This window comes from Drosophila albomicans, chromosome 3 (genome assembly GCF_009650485.2).
Source record: "Drosophila albomicans strain 15112-1751.03 chromosome 3, ASM965048v2, whole genome shotgun sequence".
Classification (NCBI taxonomy): Eukaryota; Metazoa; Arthropoda; class Insecta; order Diptera; family Drosophilidae; genus Drosophila; species Drosophila albomicans.
The window spans coordinates 1,345,292-1,366,106 of NC_047629.2; the positions used below are offsets into that span (position 1 = coordinate 1,345,292).

Below are 20,815 nucleotides of genomic sequence, written 5' to 3' on the forward strand. Positions count from 1 at the left end.
TTTGACATAGTATGTTTATAATCCATAATCCGTAATAGATAGATGAATTTATCTCCTTCCCAAGTATAGTTTTGTAGTTTTTTTGTTTTTTATTCTTTTGTTTTTTTGACATATGAACTTGTTGTTTGTTTGTTTACGCGAAGGTGGAAATATTATTATGTATATAAGTAATCTATATACCATTTAATAAGTTATTAGTTATATTTTCGTTTTTAATTTTAATTTATATTGTTAGTTTTACTTGTATTTTTTGTATTAATATTATTTTTATTTTTACTTAGTTGACTGCACAAAATTTACAAAAAGTACGCCTTCAACTCGCCAATGAGAGAACCGACACCCATGAGAGGCATAAAAGTATCTCAAAAATTGCACAATTTGCGTCACACCTGACAGCGGACAGGTACTGCTGGCACTGCAGCTGCATTTTGTGTGTTTGTGTTCATGTTTATTTGTGTTTGTATTTGTATGTGTATGAGTTTCTTGGTATGTGTGTGTGCGTGTGTGTGTCTATTTGTGAGTGCCTGTGAATGCCATTTTATTCACCCGATTGTTGTTGTTTTTGTGGTATTTGTTTACTCGTTTTAACATATATAAAAATATGATTATAATTAATTGCTAAAAACCTCTAAAATGTATGCCATGTTTAAAGCATTTAGAAATTGCAAAGAAGAACATCACCAGACAAGATTTTTGCTGCTTTGTCTCGGTCACCAGAACAGGTGCCGAATTATTACAAAAATGGTATCAAGCGCGCTATCTTCAGCGCGTTTTCCAGAAATGCGCTCCACATATCATTCAGACGCTTCGAACGTGACATCAGGAAGCGCCAGGTGAGCAGCACAGCAACCACTTTAACCAGCTGATGCAGATAGTATAACCTAGAATACGATCGACGTTATCTCACATTATTTAATTAAAAATTGATTTTAGTTTCAATCTACCCACCTGACCATACGCTTTCTGCTGGCGGGCAACGATTCAGGGCGCTGCTTGAACAGAAACTCCCTGAAGCCCAAAACATAGCGCTCCACATACTTGTCCCAGTTGATGTTGCGCACATCGAAGATGAATATTTCACGATCCTTGGGACTGAGTGTATGCAGCAGTCCATGGACATTGTCATCCTTGAAGCGCCATTGACGTGTTGCAAAATATTCTAAGCATTCAACAGCTTTGGCAATTTTGTTTTGTACGTTGACAACACTGTAACGAAATACAAACATAAGTCGCAAATCGCTGATGTTAGTGAGCTTTGAACAAACCAAACAACACTTAGCCAGCGAACTTGGAAAGCTCTGCTGCACTGAGTGTTGTCGGTGTGAAAGCTCCCAATGTAATGAAACTTACAATGGCTTCTTGCCCATTATGCGCGCCACTCCATCCAGTATGTAGGCCGGTAGAAAGTGTTTTAGTAAACAATTCAGCGTGTTCATTGGACGATTCATGCGCAGGTCTCCAGTTGGATACCACAGGCAACCCTCTGAAAAATGACAAATGACGAAGTATATTAGAATGTGGTTTGAATGTAGTTTCGAATGTAGCCAAGACATACCCAAGGGATGTTTGCGAACACTGGACATTGCAAATTTGACAAACTCAGACCATATGATGGGATTACGTTGACCGGTACAACAATTGTATATGAGTAAATTATTGGATTTACGCGTCGCTGTACGCCATGCGGCGGCAATCATTAGATTAATCACAATATCGACAGGTACCATATCGGCCACATAGTTCTTCTCGCACATCATTGTCCGGAACATGCCCTTGGCCAGCGCAGAGACTAGACCCGTTGGCCCATTAAAGTTATCCACCCAACCGGCGAACGGCTCATTCAGACTGGCAGTCACTATGATGAGGATAATAAATTAGACTTTGAACTATTAGGCTATGTACTAGAAAAGTCTTACCAATTGAGGGCCTCACAATGGCAACGGGCAGATTCCCAGCCTCCTTAAGTAACATATGCTCCGCTAAGGCTTTTGTAAAAGTGTAGGTATTGGGACGTTTGCCAATAAGACGCGGTGTCAGCTAAAGGTGGAAAATAAATTATTAATTTTGTTTACAGTTTGTATCAGTAAGTATAAGATACAGACCTGATCGAGTATATCTTCCGGAAGCCAGTTGATTAATGAGATTATATCGTCGGGATTATAAGGTGGTGCATAGATAACCTCCGATACATCGGTTCTATCGCAATTGCAATAGGCAGTGGATACGTGAATCAAAGCCTAAAAGTACCGTGCATATTATAGTCAGAGTCACTAATAGATTAACGACCTTTTGACTTACGTCTAGGGACATCATGCGATGGCAGAGCTCAACCAAACGTTTCGTGCCTAACATATTGATTGTGACAGACAGTTTCAGTTTCTCGTCGAATTTAACAGTGGCAGCTGAATGAAATACAACGGAAACATTGCGACAGAGTAGCGTCTAAAGCGAAAGAATGAGATATATTATTGTTCCCTTAATTCATTTAATGTTATTTGCTTACCTGATCGCTCTCAGAGATACCCAGTTCCTCGGATGTAATATCGCCTGAAATCGGTATAACTTTGCTTAATTCCTTGGGCTTCTCTCGACGCAACGATTCAAAAAGCTGTCGGTTTATAGATGGATTAGCCATGCTTCGATTAAAGACTTTATTTTCAGTACTCACCGGTGCATTTAGGAGTTCCGTAAGTCGCGCCGAGACCTCTTGACCGCGTTTCGGCCGTATCAAAAGATATATATTCCTTATATCTGGACATGAACGTAGCAGTTTCTCAACCAGCACCTATAAATAAATTGCAAACAATTTAAGGATGAGCCCGAGACAATAATTGAAAGCAGTACTTGAGTTTGATTAATCAATTTCCCTGTCACCTCACTTCCATACAAACAAACCGCGTTCGTTAGACTACAAACTATAATTACGGTCAGTCAATCGGACAGCCCACTAACTAACGAACTAACCCCGAATTGCCGTCTATTGTCGGTGTCAAGTGGCAGCCAAGTAATCGGACATGAAACAGAATGAACTGCTATCAATACTCATTCACGCTTTTGGCTGCGAGTGAGAGAGCTCAGAATATTGACAGGAAGTGCACGCAGTCTGACACGCCCTAAAAACGATGTGAAAATTGTACACCCGAAATTACACCCAGACAATAACAATGTGTCTCTGGAGGGTTTTCGGATGCGGAGCGGCTGAGCGGCAGGGGCGTGGTCAGTTATGACGTACAGGTTGCAGGTTATAACATTTAAATTACAGTGCTGCGGTTACAAAATCGATGATTGTGACGCTCCGAAAAGGTTTCCACTATTCTTGAGAGCGTGTGCCAAACAAACAACACTTGCTACACTGTGCAATCGAGTAGCAGTCTGAGTGGCGCCGGTGGTAGCGATTACATGTCATAATGACGCAGGCAGGAGGCATGCAATTCAGCCAACAAACATAGGCAGAAATTGGCACAAGAACTGCAGGATGTATTAGAAGTCGAGCCGTAGTCGAGGCCGAGTGTATACTATATATACGATGTGTGCGTGTGTTCACCCACTTGACAAACAATTAGAGCTGATGTCGTTATACACACAAGCACACACAGAGCAACTGACGATGAGTCAACAAAGAGTCGCAGTCCTTTATGGTAAGGAATGCTAGCACCCCGGCTTAGATGCAACTGCAAATCATTTCTTAGCTCAAAACCCTTGACATCTGTAGTCATCTTTCGCCTTCAGATTCCCTCCCATCCCCTTGCCTTGTCTTAGCAAACTATGCCGTCACACACAGTTGATTTGCTTATAAGTATTAAGTATATTTAAGTCTGCTTGTGAGTGGTTGCTAGGCGTGGCGCTGTTTGCCTTAGGCGAGTTCAACAGTTCATGCTGCAAATTATGCGAACAAAAAGTTGCACGTAAAACACACGTGACGTATGCGTGATGCCCGCCAAAGTAGGCAATAAAAATTCCCCAACTGCAGGAACAATTTTACACTAAACTTAACTTAAATGTTCGCTGAGCTCATAGCACCCGTTTTTACACATTGGATATACATATACTAAAAAGATTATCTTGTGGGATTTATCGATCACTTACCTTGCCCATAAAGCCAGTGCCGCCTGTAATGAATACACTGCGTCCCGCATAGAATTGTCCGATGGGCACATAACTGGTATCGTCGGCTCTGTAGCGTTCATAGGGCGACTGCAATCCCCCATTGCTGGGCAGCGCTGTGGCCGGCGCAGCGTTCAGCAGAGCCGCATTGATGCCAGCTGCTGTTGCACTAGCGCCACCTACCGACGACATTCCGCTATTGCCGGAACCACTTCCAATGCCATTGGCGCTGCCTCCGCTGGCATAGCTGGCAGCCACAGCAGCTGCCGCTGCATGCGTGAGTCCGTTGCTTCGCTGATGCGACGAGTGGTTACCGTTCAGTAGAGTGAACCCAGCATCGCCGTTGCTGTTGTTATGGCTGTTGTTGGTGTTGGTGTTGTTGCTGTTGCTATTGCTGCTGCTGCTGTGCGGTTGCTGCGCAGGCTGTGGCGACTGTTTGAGGTTGCTGCTGCTGCTGCTGCTGCCGATGCAGTTTTCCGTTTCTGTTTTCTTGGCGACGGCGTGTGACATGTTCGTTGCTTTTTTCTTGTTTTTTGTGTATGCGATTTTGTGTGTATTTGTTACCCTTGTGTTATCCCTTGCGTTTAATATTAATTAGGAAGCAGTTTGATCATTTGCGATGTGCGCTTTCTTTTCTTCTTATTTCCAACTAAAATTAATGCGTTATTGTTACAAGTTTCGCTTGTCTTCTAATGTCTTTTATGGAAGTGTATTTAATTTAATTTTATTTCTTTTCTTTTTTTGTTTTGGGAAGTTTTCTGTTGTTGCTGTTGTTTCCGTGGAACACCTTTGCTCATCAGCCGCAGTACTTAATTATCAAATTGAGAATTATACATATATTTTAAATGTATAATATATTTAAATTTCACGGTAGTTTGTTAAAAATGTTGCTGTCGCCGTGGAGCGTTTTTCCATTTTCATATTGCTAACGACTGTAGTTGCTCCAAAAAAAACCTGGTTAAACCAGTTTGATCAGTAAATGGAACAGGAGCAGGAGTCTCCCCGTGTTCTCGTGTGCGAGTAAGTGAAAATGTGTGTCACGCTTAGCTATCAAGCTGTTGAATTTGAAAGTGTATCTTAGCTGAAAAAAGAAGAACAAAATTTGATAATTAATATTATTAGTTTTGACCTTAAAATAAATAGAAAACTCAATTAGTTCCAGTGTTATACTGGAACCATTTATATTTAGATCATTAGGGAGTTTGTGTTGGAGACCCGCAGCCCTTACTCTCTCTTTCTCTCTCTCTCTCCGGCTCAGCTGTCTATCAAAATGTCATATGCCTAAAAATAGATGCCTTTGACATGGGGCATTTTCATGAGGAAGCCCCAAAATTGTTGCCCCAGAATTGCCAAGCTGCGACTGAAGCAACATAAATTTTTGTTCGTGTTTTTGTTTTTTTTTTGGCCAAGTGTCACAGCGGTTGTGACGTCATTTCGTGTGATTCCAGTCCCTGAAACACAGTCTGATTTCAAATGCAAATGCTAGCCAAGCAGTGACGCTTATATCCTTTAAGAACGACACACATGCAAAACAAGACACTCAGAAGTTGACCCACAATTCTATTTTACGCACAATAGAACAAAGTATGTAAAGCTCTTAACGACTTTAAGCCACTTAATCGTCACTAAAAGGCATTAGCCAATTGAAGAGCGAAGAGCCAACTGAACACGAAGTGAAAACCGCTAACAACCGTGGGACACTGCTGCCTGTCCGCCTATCGATATCGATGACAGAACACGAATGCGCACTCTGCCGTCTGTGGCCAGGCATTCTATATTGAAATGTCCAACTCTGAGAGACGCTCCACCAAGTAATTCTATTTGGCAATTTTTCACACATCATCAGACTAGGAACAAATTTGAATTTACTACTAAATAAGCTTTCACACTGGCAAGAGTCGCCAGTTAAATGCTCTATAAACAATTAAACTTTACATTACGCTTTTCACACACACGCGATTCACCGACACATAAAAGCTTTGCCAGTCATTGCAATCACAGAAAGCTCACTAATACTCGCACGATTTGGGGCAGTAGGGAATGGGCAATTCATAAATGGTTTGCAATTTTCGAACTAACCAAAATACTCAGCCGGAATTAGTGAATTTCGAATGCAAACAAACGTCATTTCTACAGCAAGTTGAAGTTGTAAAAAAAATGAATGAATTTGTCAACAAACGCAAATCTTGCTAAGTGATTGTTTTGTTTTACAAATACCAGTACAAATAGACGAAAAAACCCACTTCGTAGAAACAAAAATAATGCCTCAACTCCCCGCTAACCGTAGCGTGCAAAGGAACACACCCAATAGGGCGAATGTAGGTAGATATATAGTATAGTATAAGGGTAATGAATTGCATATACATTCGTATACTTATATGTCGATCAAAGTACAACTCTTGTCACACACGTAAACGAACAGCATCCGCATCAGTCAGTTACTTCCCCTTTGGCATTAACATTTGTGTTTTCTCTGAGAAAACTTTGCACCTTACCGTAATTGCCTTTTGCTAATTACCATTAAGCCAACAATAGCTACAGCAATAGTAACAACTGCAAAAGTAACAGTAGTAAAAAATTCAAATTAAACACTGTCCAAATATTGATCATAGGCAGGAACTAAACAAATTCGAAATATGTAGACGATAAGGCAACGTCCATCTGACGATATTATAATATTATATTAGGGAACATCTCTCGCTGCTCCGAAATACGCCTCAAATTCAAGTTTAAGCAGCTTGGGTCTTTGATCCAACCCATACCCATGGCTTTCACTTTTAAATATCTAAATTCCGCAATGTTTTTTTTTCTTTCGGTTTTTTTATTTATTTTTTTTTTTTTTTTTTTTTGTCGTATTTAAATTTTGGTAATATTTTTGGTTAGCCGAAATGTTCAAACTTTCGTTTTCATTTAAGGTACAACACACAGAAATATCTTTTCAAAGCGTTAGAGGAAGTCATAGAGTGATACAGAGAGCTGTAAAAGCGAGAGAGCAACAATTTTTTTTACATTTCTCTCTTCTCTTACTTCTTCTGTTGGTCATTTGTATACATACATATATTGAGTTTCTTTCACTGACGCAGCATTTATTGTTGTTTATTGTTGTAGTTTCGGTTTAAGAAATGTATTAAAATGGCCCACGAAATTGGCACAGCTTTTTCGATGATATTATCGAATCATATCCGCTGATGTTTTGGCCAAACTAGCTGCCGTATAATTAAAGTTTAAACAACTTAGCCAGCCATCTGACAATCGAGCGGTCTCATCACGTAACTGTAAATTTATCAATGGACCTTCCCAGGGAATCCAGTTTTACGGTCAGCCACTTCTTCTGCCTCATTCTAAAGTGAAATTTCTTGAAATTCAACTTTTTTATCTCTCTCGGTCTCCCGCTTGCGCTCGCGCTCGCGCTCTTTTTCTTTTTTTCTCTAAGAGAGCGAGAGAGAAGACTGAAAAATTCGCGCGGCTAAGCAAAGACACAAGCCACAGAGAACCGCCATGTAACAAACCACTGTCGCACCACTGCACCACCAAGTGAACCACGCCTCTGCGCTGCGCTGCGCGTGTTAACCAAACATGAAGACCAATCTGTAACTGCAACGTGGTGTGAGAGTATTCAAGTGTGCATGTGTGTGTTCGTACGTGTGTGAGAGCTGTTAAACGGTAAACATTCAACCTGCCTTGACAAGGTAGTTACACTGTTATGCCCGTGTACAAGTATTGTCTGACCCATTTCCTATAATCGTGCCGCATATCATCATCGTCAGCGTCATCGACTTCGACAGCAGCAAAGACAACAACAGCAATAACAGCAACAACAACAACAACAACAACTACTGACCGTGGTCTTTCATTCGACGCTGTTCGTCTTTGGCTAACCATTACTGGCTTCGTTTTAGGCCAATACCCTCAGCAAAAAGCGGGCTTCACAACTTCCATATCGAATGTGTAACCTCTCCCCATATTTTTCGATATTTATATATTCGTCAAATATTTCCATACTTGATTTCAAATATGCATATGAAATGGCGTCAGAGAAGCCAGTTTTATCATTTTGCAACTTGTGCTCAATACAAAATTCATAATATGAAAATAATGAGCTGATAATTTTCGGTCTGTTAATCGTTTTGTGCAAATAACAGTCTGTGCATAGCTCAAAAGAAAGAAAGTTAATTCTCATTCTGAAATCGTAAGCCGAGAAGAAGCGTATTCATGCTTCGTTGCATCAAAACACAATATTTTTATTCTTTCATTCTGCTTTCTGATTGCATTTGAAGCCATCTCTTCTACTAGTTGTCGCCTCATTTCTCCGATTCATTCGCTCATAGCCTTGTTGTTTTCGGATTACAAGTATTTAAGGGCCTTGAAGAAGCTTTGTGTGTTTGCTTTTAGCTAGACTTTCGTCTCTCTATTTATTTTGACAATTTTCAGAAATTGTCTAATGAAAGTTAAAGTTCAAATCCTACGAATTTTCACTTTTCTACGGGTCTCCCAATCGACCCGGCCTCACATCAGAGAGTGGAGGAAGGAGGGAGATGGGGAGGGGGAGGGGGTCTCATTATGTAAATGTAATGCTCAAAGCGGATGCTGGGCACAATTCATAATGGGTCTGTGCCCTCTATATTCTATTGAACCTTTAGAGTCTCGGCGAGTGTCTCGTTAGCTGTGTTCTGTCTGCTCTGCTGTGCTGAGCTGAGCTGTGTGCTGTGCTGTGCTGTGCTGTGCTCGAGAGCTGTGCAGAGGTGCCTCGTCCCTCCGCACACCCCTTTGGGATCTATCTACTTTTACAGTTATCGTAAGTTATCTATGCTTTGTGTGTAATTGAATAAATCTGTGATGGAATCTGTGCTGTGCTGACCTGAGCTCAGCTCAGCTCTGCTTTGCTTTGCCCACAGATCTCTGCAACTCGTGCCTCTGTATCTGTGTCTCTGCCACTGTCACAGAACTTGTCCCAACCCCAACCCCACCCCACCCACAGCCTCTCTCGCACTCACTGTCCCTCTTATTCTTTCGCTCACTGTCTCTCTTGTATCTCTCTTTCTCACCACCGCCCGGACCTGAGCCCATAATTTGCGTTTTGATTAACAAACAAAGCGCTTCGCAGTTTACAGCATAAAAGTTAAATTTAAGTGTGTATAATGGGGCCCCCGCCAGAGTGAGACTGTTGTCGCTGCTGCCTCGTACCTCCATTTCTGCCCCCTCCCGTTTTCCTCCCCGCTTGTGCAGTCTCCAATTTCCATTGCCCTGTTCGCGTTCGCAGTCAGTCCGCAGTCAGTTTAGCAGACCAATTGAGACTCGACTCTCAACTGACGGTCTCTCAAAGTTAGATATTAAATAATTTACAATTAGAATTTATATTTATTTTTAGTCTTTTTGCATGAGCTAAGACTATACAAAAATATAATATATACTCTCTAACATTCTAACCAAGCCAAGAACAATGTCTACAGGCTCAATTAAGATAAAACCCATTAATTAACCGACAAAATATATATAAATTTGTCTCTCATTTCCCGCATGCCAAGTCGCCTTTTAGGCACTTTTGATTTATGAAATTGCGTTGCAATTTTCTCAAATTCAGATTTATGAATTGCGCGGACAGCACGTGAGATTGATAAGACTATATTATATCAACTAATTTCAACCCAAACGGGCAAGTTATATTAGTAGATCAAGATGCTTCTAAAGCCTGCACAGAAAATAGAAAAAGTTTACCGAGAAACTAAAAACATTCTTAAAATGAGATATTGACCAAGAAACTGTCAAACTAAATTTATACAAATTTTGATAAATTTAGAGATGACGTCTGAATATTTTCAGGAAAAGGAAAGTTCTGTGAAAAAAATAATTAACCACAACAAAACAGGTACGCAAAATGTGTGCACAATAGTTAATAATAAAATTTAAAATTTGCCAAGGAGCATTTTTTAGCATCTTAAAACCAGAAAAACAGCATATATAAATAGGAAGACAAATATTAATGGCAATCGATTCAGTTGATTCATTTTCAAAATAGCAAAAATTGTATAAACGCGTCGCTGGGCAATTAACGAGGCAATCAAAAATTCTAATCGGGTTATGCCAATGCAGACTATACACGTTTATGGGACTGTGAATCTATTAAAAAGAAAAACATTGACAGTCACATTGCAACTTAGAATTCAAGAGCGTGTTCATAATTGCGAAAGTGTTTCAACAGCAATGAAAGAAATTTCGCCAAGAGCTGATCTGATAAACGAGGCACGTATTCGATAGAAACACAGTTGATGAAATCGCGCGCATACACATTTTGACATATAAATAAATATATACATATATAATTTTCTTGAGTTGCCAAAATATTGGCCAAGTAAACTTGGAAAGCCCATGGAATTTCGACTGCACTTACGCATGCGCAGTGCCTGATTAAGTGGGTCAATGCGTTGTTGAATTGTTGGATTGCTGCTGCTCAGCAGCAGCAGCTGATGAGGCCTTTGCCTCATGCAATTGTCAGATGTTGCATTGACTGAAATACTATATACTATACACAAGGCAACGACGCATATTCAAATCGACAGCTTCCAAAAATGTGACAAGATGTCAGCGAATCAAGAGCGCATAAGTAAATAGCTTCAAAAACAACAACAACAACAACGTTAACTCTTTTCGCAACTTTTTGAAACGGAATTGCAATATGGTTGAGGTAGCTATGAGTAGTTGTTTCTGTAATCGGTGGTGTATCTGTTACGGTCTCTAGCTCTCTGTAGCTGACCGTGATCCATGTTTATTTATTATGCTGCGTCTTCATTTTCGTACAGACTCTGCAAGTGTATGTGTGTGTGAGTGTGCAAATTTTATTTGTAAATATGCTGTGATTAATATTACAAATACAAAAAAAGGTTTCGAAAATATTTGTGCTGTTGTTGTAGCAACTTTCTCGTGTTGAAGACGAAAACGACGTCTTTAGTTTTAGACTAAATATTACGTCAACGTTGCATAAGCAACCCCAGCAGCAGCATCATAGCACAGCACAGGTTTTTCAGCTCTAAGCTCTGAGCTCTGAGCTCTCAGCTCTTGCCTCGGCTCGGCCGCATGGCATTAACCCAACCCCACACCCTTAAACGGCAACGGCAAATATTTGCGATCGGTTTGCTTATTTTTAGCCACGCAGTCTCTCGGCCTTAGGCCTTACACTTACTTGTCGAAAATAAGTTAAGAAAACAAATTAACAAATCGCCGTCAAATGTAGCTAAAGATGCGGAAAGTTGCACGTTGCACGTAGCACGTTGCCAGCTACCAGCTGCCAGTTACAAGTTGCAAGTTTGCAGGTTGCACGTTGATTAGAAGATTGTTTTCGTTTTTGACCGTTACGGCGCGAAATTAAAATTTAGGACAATGACATTTGTCTGCAATATTTATGTATGTTGTTGGTAACACTTTCGTTTTGCGCGGGGGATGGCGGAGTATGCATATAATTCTATTATGAGTTGAACAAAAAAAAAAAGGTAAAACAGGGTCAACTATTTGTGTTGAATTTGACACTATCAAGGCTGGGCAATCTTTGGATTTGCTTAAATAGGTAATGATATCTCGTATGCTCGTATCGTCGTCGTATGTATGTATGTATGTGGTTGAATTGCTGGTTACTCATATAAAGCTGACACACTAAAAAACTTGCGATCGACTGAAATTCTGCTCAAGAAATTTCTCCAAATATTTTCACTTTTGCGCGGAGTCACAAAACGGAGACGTAAACGCAGACGTTGACCGATACGAACGATGTCGAAGACGAAAGACGAAGCGAAGACGAAGACAAAGACGAAGACCGAGACGAACGAAACGAAGACAGAGACAGAGACGGCGCATGCGTGTGTGTTGTCTTTTGAACCGTTGCGCATGCGCAAAGAAATCCAAAAGAGAGTGCAAGACAATGGAGAATGGAAGAGAGAAAAGAAAGAGAGCAAGAGCAGCACGCACACTATCTCACACAGAACACACGCACGTACGCAAGTACACGCTGCGACAGAAAGAGAAATATAGTGTATTGTATAGGAGGAGAGAGAGTGTTTGTATCGTAATGGGAGCGCTTTACGTTCTATTGCTCGCTTATCGGTTATAGCTGTGAACTCGATGTTATTTTCGATGTACTTCGATGAATCCCCGGTGTCGGATCGATCTCGCAAGACGCGTCCGCTACGTACGCCGGCTGGAACTTAACTAAACTTGGATGGCAAAGAAGTGAAAGACTTTATGCAGCGTCAGCCAGCGTCGACAGCGACAGCGACAGCAGCGGTGACTGTGACTCTGGCTGCAGCAGCGGCCGCGGCAGTAACTTTATGGACAAGAAAGGCAGCCACAAAGCGCACAAAAGAAAGCCATGGACATCACGGACGGCAGGTGCGGGCAGCTGTGTCACGAAGAGCGACACGTAAACGACGACTGCTACTGCGACGGCGACGGCGACTGCGACGACGGCGACAACGTCGACAACGTCGACGACGATGACGACGACGACGATGATGATGACGATGAGAGCAGCCGACTGCCGACGATGTTGATGCCGAGGCAGATGCGGCAACAGCAACAGCAACGGAACAGCGATGGTGGCATGCAACAAGCTTTAATTGAAAAAGCCGCAAAGAACTGTGAAAAACGAGTCGTGGAAATGATTGTGAGCCGCCTGAGCATGTGTGCTGTGTGTTGTGGAAAAACCTGACTGACTGAGCGAGTGAGTGAGCGAGCATGCAAAGAAATTCAATCTGCCGCATGGAGACTAGTTCAAGCCCAAAGCCAGTGGCCAACACTGACATTGACCACGGCGAAGCGCGGCGCGATGGCCAAAGAGGTCAAAGTACACACAACATAAGCTTTACGACCAATACTGTAATGGGAGTATGTTAATGTGTGTGCGTTTTAGTGCGTGTGTACGACTGTGTGTGTGTGTGTGTGTGTGTGTGTGTGTGTGTGTGTGTGTGTGTATGCACTCGGTAACGGTGTCACAGTGAGCCACATTTGCTGCCGTCTAATTAAAAGTCGAGGCACATGTGGGAGGGACAGGCGAGTGGAGGCGAAGCAGGAAAAGACGAAAATTCCCCAGTCACCAGCTACGCAATAGTTCAATGAACTAATGGAAATGAAAATGTATGTAAGTACGAAAAAAACAGCTAGAGATCGTTAACTACTATTATCAACACAATTCCGACTTGTCACTATACAATAATAATGCGAACAATATTCCAAGTTGGATCAGGTCATTTATATTTTTGCCAGCAGCATCATACATGTATAACAACCCAGTTATTGACCTAGTGTAAACTTCTCAGAGCTGACCTCATCAGAATGCAAATAATGCACGTTAATAATAATCGACTACTGCACTGGGAATTTTCACTAGTTGTTTTTTTGCTCTTATAACCAATTGACGGCCTACAATTGCATAGCTGATTTGTCAACAGTGATGATGATGACAACACTTCAGCTTGAGAGCACATTGTTGGACTGAGCTGCGACTGAGACGTCTTGAACGTTGAGCTTGCCGCTGATTTGGTAAACAACAACAAAAGCAACGACAACAGCGAAAACTTGAACTCGAATCCTAAAGCTCAACAACTAAAAAGACACACCTTAAAACGTGATTCAGACAAGTCCAGCGAAGTGAGCTTACAGCAGCATCCATCAATGGTGCTAATACTTCGATATTTGCTCAACTGAATGCAACTCAAGGAAACGACTTTGCTTCAGTCACTACTAACGTCAAACTTGGCGAATTCTGGCTGTAATTTTACTCAACTTGTGGTTGGGTGGGGCACGTGCCAGTGCCCATGCTAATCTGTTAGTTAATATTTGAGTTGATAATTGAATTTGCACACTCGCTGCCCAAAAACGGAAATCGTCCGTAGCTCATCGTCAGTTTGCCCATCCAATTGACTTGCTTAGGGCAAGTGACTAACAATTGTTTTCGCTCAGTGCAGAGCGGCGTCATAAGCATAAATACGCGCTCAGCCGCGACAAATTTAAAGCATTAGGAGGGGGGAAAAGTGAAGAGCTCAAATCAAAAGTGTTGCCTACTTTTAGGCAGCACACATAAATTGCAATCAGACCGGAAGTAAGCTAAACTGTAAATCAAAGAAAAGCGAGTCATATCTTTGGCATTTCCTAAGCTTTCTTCACTCTTATTTATGTTGCCAATTTAATATAAATTCTATTTGTAGTAGTGTATGGTAGATACATATAAAATGTGGCACATGTTCCCACATGCTCTGACCCTTTTAACCCACAATCACCAGAGCGTCAAGGGCTGCCACATGAGCCATATTTCAACTGACACACACACACACACACGCGCACACTCATGCACATTGGAATAGTCATAGAGTTGCTGTTGCCGCTTGTGTGGTCAAGTCGTTTAAATCATTATGATGACGCCTCAGCTCGAATAACGTTAACGGAAATTTCAATTTCTGTTTTTCATCAGTTTCAGTTTTGTTGCTCAGGGCGGAAATTACAATTTTTTGTATGTATTAATAACAAAACTTGTACACACACACACTATCAAGAGTGAGGGTGTGTGTGAGTGAGTGTTGATGGACATAATCCCCGCCTTGTTGCTTGTTCTTTTTTTTAATTACACACAGTTACGGCATCAAATGGCGCCCTGTTGACAGACAACGAGCGCTGTGTCCTCGTCCTCGGCTTGGCAAAATGGCAAACAATCACACTAGCACTACACGCACACACAAACACATACACACACATGCACACTCGTACTCAGAAGCACGCACACATTGAAAGCACAAAGCACACACAAAGATAGTCTCATAGGCAGGTAGACAACAAAGCGAGGAATATGACATAATGCACTTGAAATGTTATCGCCTCGTTTGTTAACAGCACAACCCTACTGCTGGCTGCCTGGCTGACTGATGATCAAACCGATTCTTTTTTCATATTAAATTAGTTAAGCAGCTCAGCAAGAGTAGCAACAACAAGCAGTAATGACAACGCTGCGAGTAATCAATAAATATCGAAACTAACAATGCATTCTCTAAGAGAAGGCGTCGAGAGCATAGCATACTTTTTGGGTTACTTCACGGGCGGCAAGTCGGTCGGTTGGTCGATTGGTAGCTCGCTTGATGGGTTGATGGGTCGATGGGGCAGTGGGGCGTTTCTACACAAACATTTTTATGCAATAGTCAGCCACTTAGACTGCGAGACACTGCTATCAACTCATGCAAAATATTTGTAACGCATCTTCGCATACATTTTCACTACCACACAAATTCTGTTTTCAATTTCACTTAATTGTTATTTGTTTTTCAAATATTTTATCGGAATATTTGTACTTTTTGACGACACCGCAGTATTAAATATATAAATTTCTTTTGCACAATGTCGGCCGCCTTGAAAATCAATTGGGGGAAAATGCCTGTTTTTTTTTCTCATGGGGTCGGTCTACTGCTCCTTTTAGCTTTTTGTAAGATTTTTCACGCGCCTGCTCTCACCAATATACACATACTAACACAGATAAGCGTACTCACGCACACAAACAAGCAAGCATACACCCACACGGAGAGTCGCTCTCGCGCAGCTGGCAAGCAACTAACATACTACTACTACTACTACTACTACTACTACTACTACTACTACTACTACTACTACTACTACTACTACTACTACTACCTTTTCCATAGGCTATTTCTACTACTGTTTTCACATCAAATGTCTACTCCCAAAGTGTTGTGTGTGTGGACTTTGCTGCCGGCTTTTGCTCACCGCTCACCGCAACAAGGGTGACCTGTTATATAATATATTGAATCATGTGTTATCTATTGATTGATCAACTTTTCTATCTCTCACGTCACTCGTATCTTATCTCACTTCTAGATAAGGCCAATAAATCCAAGTTTGTGCTCTGATGGTGATTAAATACCTAATTTCGTATTTAGTGCATTTAAGCGCGCCACTTAAAATTGCTGTCGCATACTTAACAAGCAATTTTCTGTCACATACTTTTAGGCAGCGACCAAAAAGCTAGAGCACAGCAACACTGCAGAGATAGGCTGAAGAAGCTGCTGCTGTTGCTGCTGTCGCTCATCTCTCTCTTTCTCTCTCTCTCTCTCTCTCGATTTAATCCTCTCTCTCCTTTTTTCTCTCGCCCTTACTCTCATAATTTATTTTTCTCTCCATTGCTGCTGCTGCTGCTTGCACTTGCTACGCGTGTTTGCGGAAACAAGCAACGGAAATGTCTGATTTTGCGTTAAATTTTTTACGAGCGCCGCCGTTTCCAATAGCGACATCGGTATTGTCGATGAGATAATAAATCCACCGACATACATTCTGTCTGCCTCAGTAAAAATATCATTCACTGTTCCTTCTCGAATTCTCATTCATACTCTCTACTCTCTCTCTATCTCTCGCTCTCCGTGTGGACTATGGTCCAAAGGTGTCTCGGGGCTCTAAAAATAAATGTGCCTGCTGTAAGTTATAATTCTTATTTTTCTTGTTTGTTGGCAGCAATATTTGACAACAAACTGGGCACATAATTATGCTAAATTTATACTGCACATACGTAGGTGTCAATGGGCGACATTGGAACTTAGGGGACTATAGAATCATTGGTGGGGTCTGGAGCAAGGGGCGTTGTACATACCGGCACAAAAGTGAGGTTGGAATCGTCGCTGGATGCTGCACTGAACTGAACCGAACCGAACTGAACTGAACTGTGATTACGCTGAGGGATGACAAGTTGAAGATGGCGGAGTGGAATTCACTTATTTCTTGCAGCTTCTTAATTCTTATTTTCGGCTTGCTGGTTTGTTTGTAAATTTCTCTCTTTTCTCTTTATTTGAATTTTCCTTCTATGCTTATGCCATTCATAAAACAATGAGACACACACACGAATATCACACGCGACGCACGGGCAAAAATTTGGAAAAACTGCACCCTGCCCAGGTTTGGAATAAATGGATGAGGGCAAGTTAAAGACGCGTATTTGTTGTTGCTATTTTTTTGTGTTTTTTTTTTTGTGTATTTTTTTCTTTTTTGCTTGTTCCTATAAGTTTTGTTGGCAGCAGGCGCTTTTTGAGCAGCACAGCTCGAAATACGACTAGCGACTGGCGACAGGCAACTGGGCGATTGGACGACTGTGACAACTGACTGCTGGGCCAAAAACCGGGCCGCCAGCAATTTTCACCAAGCAATTTAGGGGGCTGGCTGACTGCGCTCACAATGTCACACGCTCGCACGCTCGCACACTGAGGGCAACTCCACCCTCTTTTTGCGCCCCGGTGGTGAGTTTTGGGCCCAACAACAATTTCGTAATGAACACGAAACACTCACACACACCCTTCGATAAATTTTTTTCTTGTTTTTCTGTTTTTCCTCCTTTTGTTCCTTACTCTTCTCCTTTGCTCGTCGTTTTAGTATTTTTTTTGTTGTTTGTTGGCTCGTGCTCGCAGTTTGCGCAATGCACGTCGTCGCTCGCGTTTGTGTTGGTGTTCGTATTCGGATTCGCCTTCGACTTCGCGTGCTCGCGTTCGGGTCGCCTGATTTTTCCACCACCTTTCGATGAGATTTTCCTATTGAATGAAATACACTTCTCGCGCTGTTGCCGTTGTTCTTGTTGTTGTTGCTGTTGCTAGTGTTGTTGGTTTTGTTGTTGTTGTTGTTGTTGCAGTAGTTGTGGCCAGCGCATGCGTTTTTCAGCAGCCCGAGAAAAGAGAACATACAAATTAGAATGGATGAGAGCAAAAAAAAATTTGTTTTGCCTACGACTTTTTTGTTCGATATAGTCCGTATCAGACAATTCGAAAATTTTGGCGCATGCTGAGTTTCAAACTTAATGTCGCGTTCTCCAGCGTTGCCATCTGCGAGCGTTGCCCAAACGGCAACGTCGCAACGTTGCCACACTGCCGCCTGATTTATGTCTCCAATATATACGAAATACCATTTTCATTTCAAACAAACAATTATAAACAAAGCGACAAGATATTAATCAGTCATCAATTTCAATGAATCCGCCATGTAAGACTTAACCCAACAACACAAGAAGGGGGACCTTTGACCTTCGACTAGTAAATATTTGGACAATGCGACTGAAGGTCACAGACGCATGGCATGCAATGATAAGTGCATTGTCATCGCTTCAAAAATTTAAAATCATTGGCTCAGCATTATGGTTTACTCTGCATAATAATCAATTTCCATTTAGTTAAAACAAAGCCTAAATTAAACAAAGTCGAAACCAAAGGCAAAGAGACCGAACTTAAAACACTCTTTTGCCCTTATGGGGAACACATTTCAAATGTTATGCTTATCTACATAACAAATTAAATGCAATCAATTAAATGTAATCTCTTCAAATCTATTTAAAATTATTATTATATGATATTATATTAAATGCTTGCAATCACTTAGAAACATTCCGTTTTATATATTATATCAGTGTTGCGATCGATTTAGAAGTTGTAACATGCTTAGATTGAATATTAATTGAAGAGCATATAATCAGCACTGTATACTAAGTATACTATATATTATGATCTTTGGCAGCATTTGAAAAGACAAAACTATAACTCTAATCTCTAAGCAATCTTTCTTCTCCCCGCGCACATAAATATTCAATGATTTATGATTGAATCTCAAAAACACAATTTTATTTTGTTGACTAATTTATACACATAGTGAAATGAAAAGTTTTGAAGTTTTCATAAAGCGAAGCGACTTCAAACGTGCTTCCAATTCCGAGCGAGCGACTAAAAGAGCAAATAACAACAACATCTAAACTCATTATTCATGCACATTGTATGACGTCGCGATGTCTTGAACAATGACGCGATCCCATCCACGTGCAGGTTCCACTCGGAGACGTGACTTGCCAAATCGCTGAAAATCCCAGCCCCAGTCGGTGCCACAAGTGGCCACCAGCAACCACAATGAGGCGAGCTCGTTTTAACATAAGAGTCTCTGTCTGCGTCTAGGTGGAAAATCGATTAAATTGTAAGAGGTAATTTTCATTGAATTTTGTGGTTTTGAAATTGCTACTTAAATGTAGATTAATGCAAATTTTATTGCCATTTGTTATGGGTAATTTGCAACAAACGATAAGGATATGAATAAGATGAAGTTGTTGTTAATTATGTGAAGATACACCGTTGTGATTATGTGAAGATACACCGAATTTTAATTTCACATTTCACCGATCGGAATTTATAAATATTATTTTCGTTTATAATACAAAGAAGATAAGATAATAAGGAATTTTTAGCAACTTTTTCAGACTAATGACATACCAGATGCTATGCAATAAGTTTGCTACTCTGCATATTTCGATTACCATATTTAGATGAACCTGATCAACATATTTTCATGCTCGTGCCAGAATTTTGCCAAATACCTATTATTAGATATTTATCTTAGTTTAGCTAATCACACACAGATTTATTTATTTAGTAAATGCTGCTAGAAGCGCCTTATAATTTATGCCAATCATATAAATTATATATTCTGTAAATAAATTAATCGTAATCACTGCAATTAGCAAAGCTTAGAAGGCAATAATAATGGTCACAGTTTTCAGAAATTTGCTTAATATATGATAATTGCATTCAGTGCGCAATGGAAATATTTAATCATGGAGGAATATTGAATAGAGGTGTTAGGAAACGTACTTTTTTTGCTGAAAGTCTTGTCGACATTATTCAACAATTCATTTCTCTTGTTTACTTCAGTTTTAGTTGGGGCACGACCTGCTAATATGGCCTTGTATAGGTGATCATTGACAACACGTGAAACTCTTTGGACCCACACATAACGCATACAAAGACACGCCCCCATATGCTCACACACATACACCTCTAATAACCCACCCACTTTCTTTATTTTGCGTGTCGCACAAATTACTGTCAAATTTTTTTTTTTTTTTTTTTTTTTGATTTTTTTGGTATTTTTGTCGACATTTCTTTTGTGAGTCCAACACAAAACTTATTATATATAGACTTTGCTTGTATTTGAATGTTACTTTTGTCTGGCGTTTCTTTGTAGTTTACGGCCGTGTGGGTTTCTTTTTAGGTCAGCTGCAATTGAGCCTAGTACAGAGATCGGTAAACATAATTGATAATTGCACAATACTTTTGCAAGTATCTTCGCATTAGTTATTTGAGTATTTTCAGCTGCAAATAAATAAAATTTTATTGGCGTCAGCAGTGCAAAAGTAAGCACAATTTTATATATTTAAGCAGACCTTGCAATGAGTCCAATTTCCAATGCCGATGAAGAAGGTGGCCCCATTAAATGAAGAATTAAAGAAGTCAGCAATTCTCACGAAACCATTCCAAAGAAGAGCTCATCATATCATTGTAAATAATGTCACAATAAATGTAATTTATTTTCAACAAATTTCAAATTATTAAATTGTATCATTTACATTTAAATGGGCCCAAATACAATAGTAGCTGATTTGTTTAATGGTTTTTATTGCGTATTTCCAAAGTATCTCAGCTCTGAGAGTGACTCAAACAAGTGATAAATGAAGGCAATCATAGTATGTTGTTTTGTTGCTCTCACTCACTCTCAAAATAGCCACTCAGATGCGACATTATCGGAAGAGATATGTGAGTCCACACTCAAATAGATACGCTGCACTCGTAACAGATACGAAATTAGATAGACACGAGCTGAGCTTGGCTTTCTCAGTTTGGCCAAATAGATACCGAGCGAGCCCAACGTAGCGGGA

The 20,815-nt window shown here is 40.6% G+C and overlaps 1 protein-coding gene across 4 annotated transcripts; it reads right to left on the reverse strand.

Annotated features, from left to right (window-relative positions):
* LOC117567780 (putative fatty acyl-CoA reductase CG5065) lies at positions 1-17,849 on the reverse strand. Of its 4 annotated transcripts, none has more exons than XM_034247987.2 (11): positions 16,733-17,849; positions 4,087-5,185; positions 2,669-2,785; positions 2,504-2,608; positions 2,299-2,442; positions 2,103-2,237; positions 1,917-2,037; positions 1,556-1,855; positions 1,351-1,483; positions 949-1,206; positions 1-881 (listed from the first exon to the last, which is right to left on the reverse strand). In XM_034247987.2, the coding sequence occupies exons 2-11, from the start codon at positions 4,612-4,614 to the stop codon at positions 734-736; spliced, it is 1,989 nt and encodes a 662-aa protein (XP_034103878.1). In that variant the 5' UTR covers positions 4,615-5,185; positions 16,733-17,849; the 3' UTR covers positions 1-733. The 4 variants fall into 4 exon arrangements, with proteins under 4 accessions (XP_034103878.1, XP_034103873.1, XP_034103871.1 ...); XM_034247982.2 differs by lacking the exon at positions 16,733-17,849 and adding an exon at positions 12,176-12,279; XM_034247980.2 differs by lacking the exon at positions 16,733-17,849 and adding an exon at positions 11,282-11,539.
* Between the last annotated feature and the right edge of the window lie 2,966 nt (positions 17,850-20,815).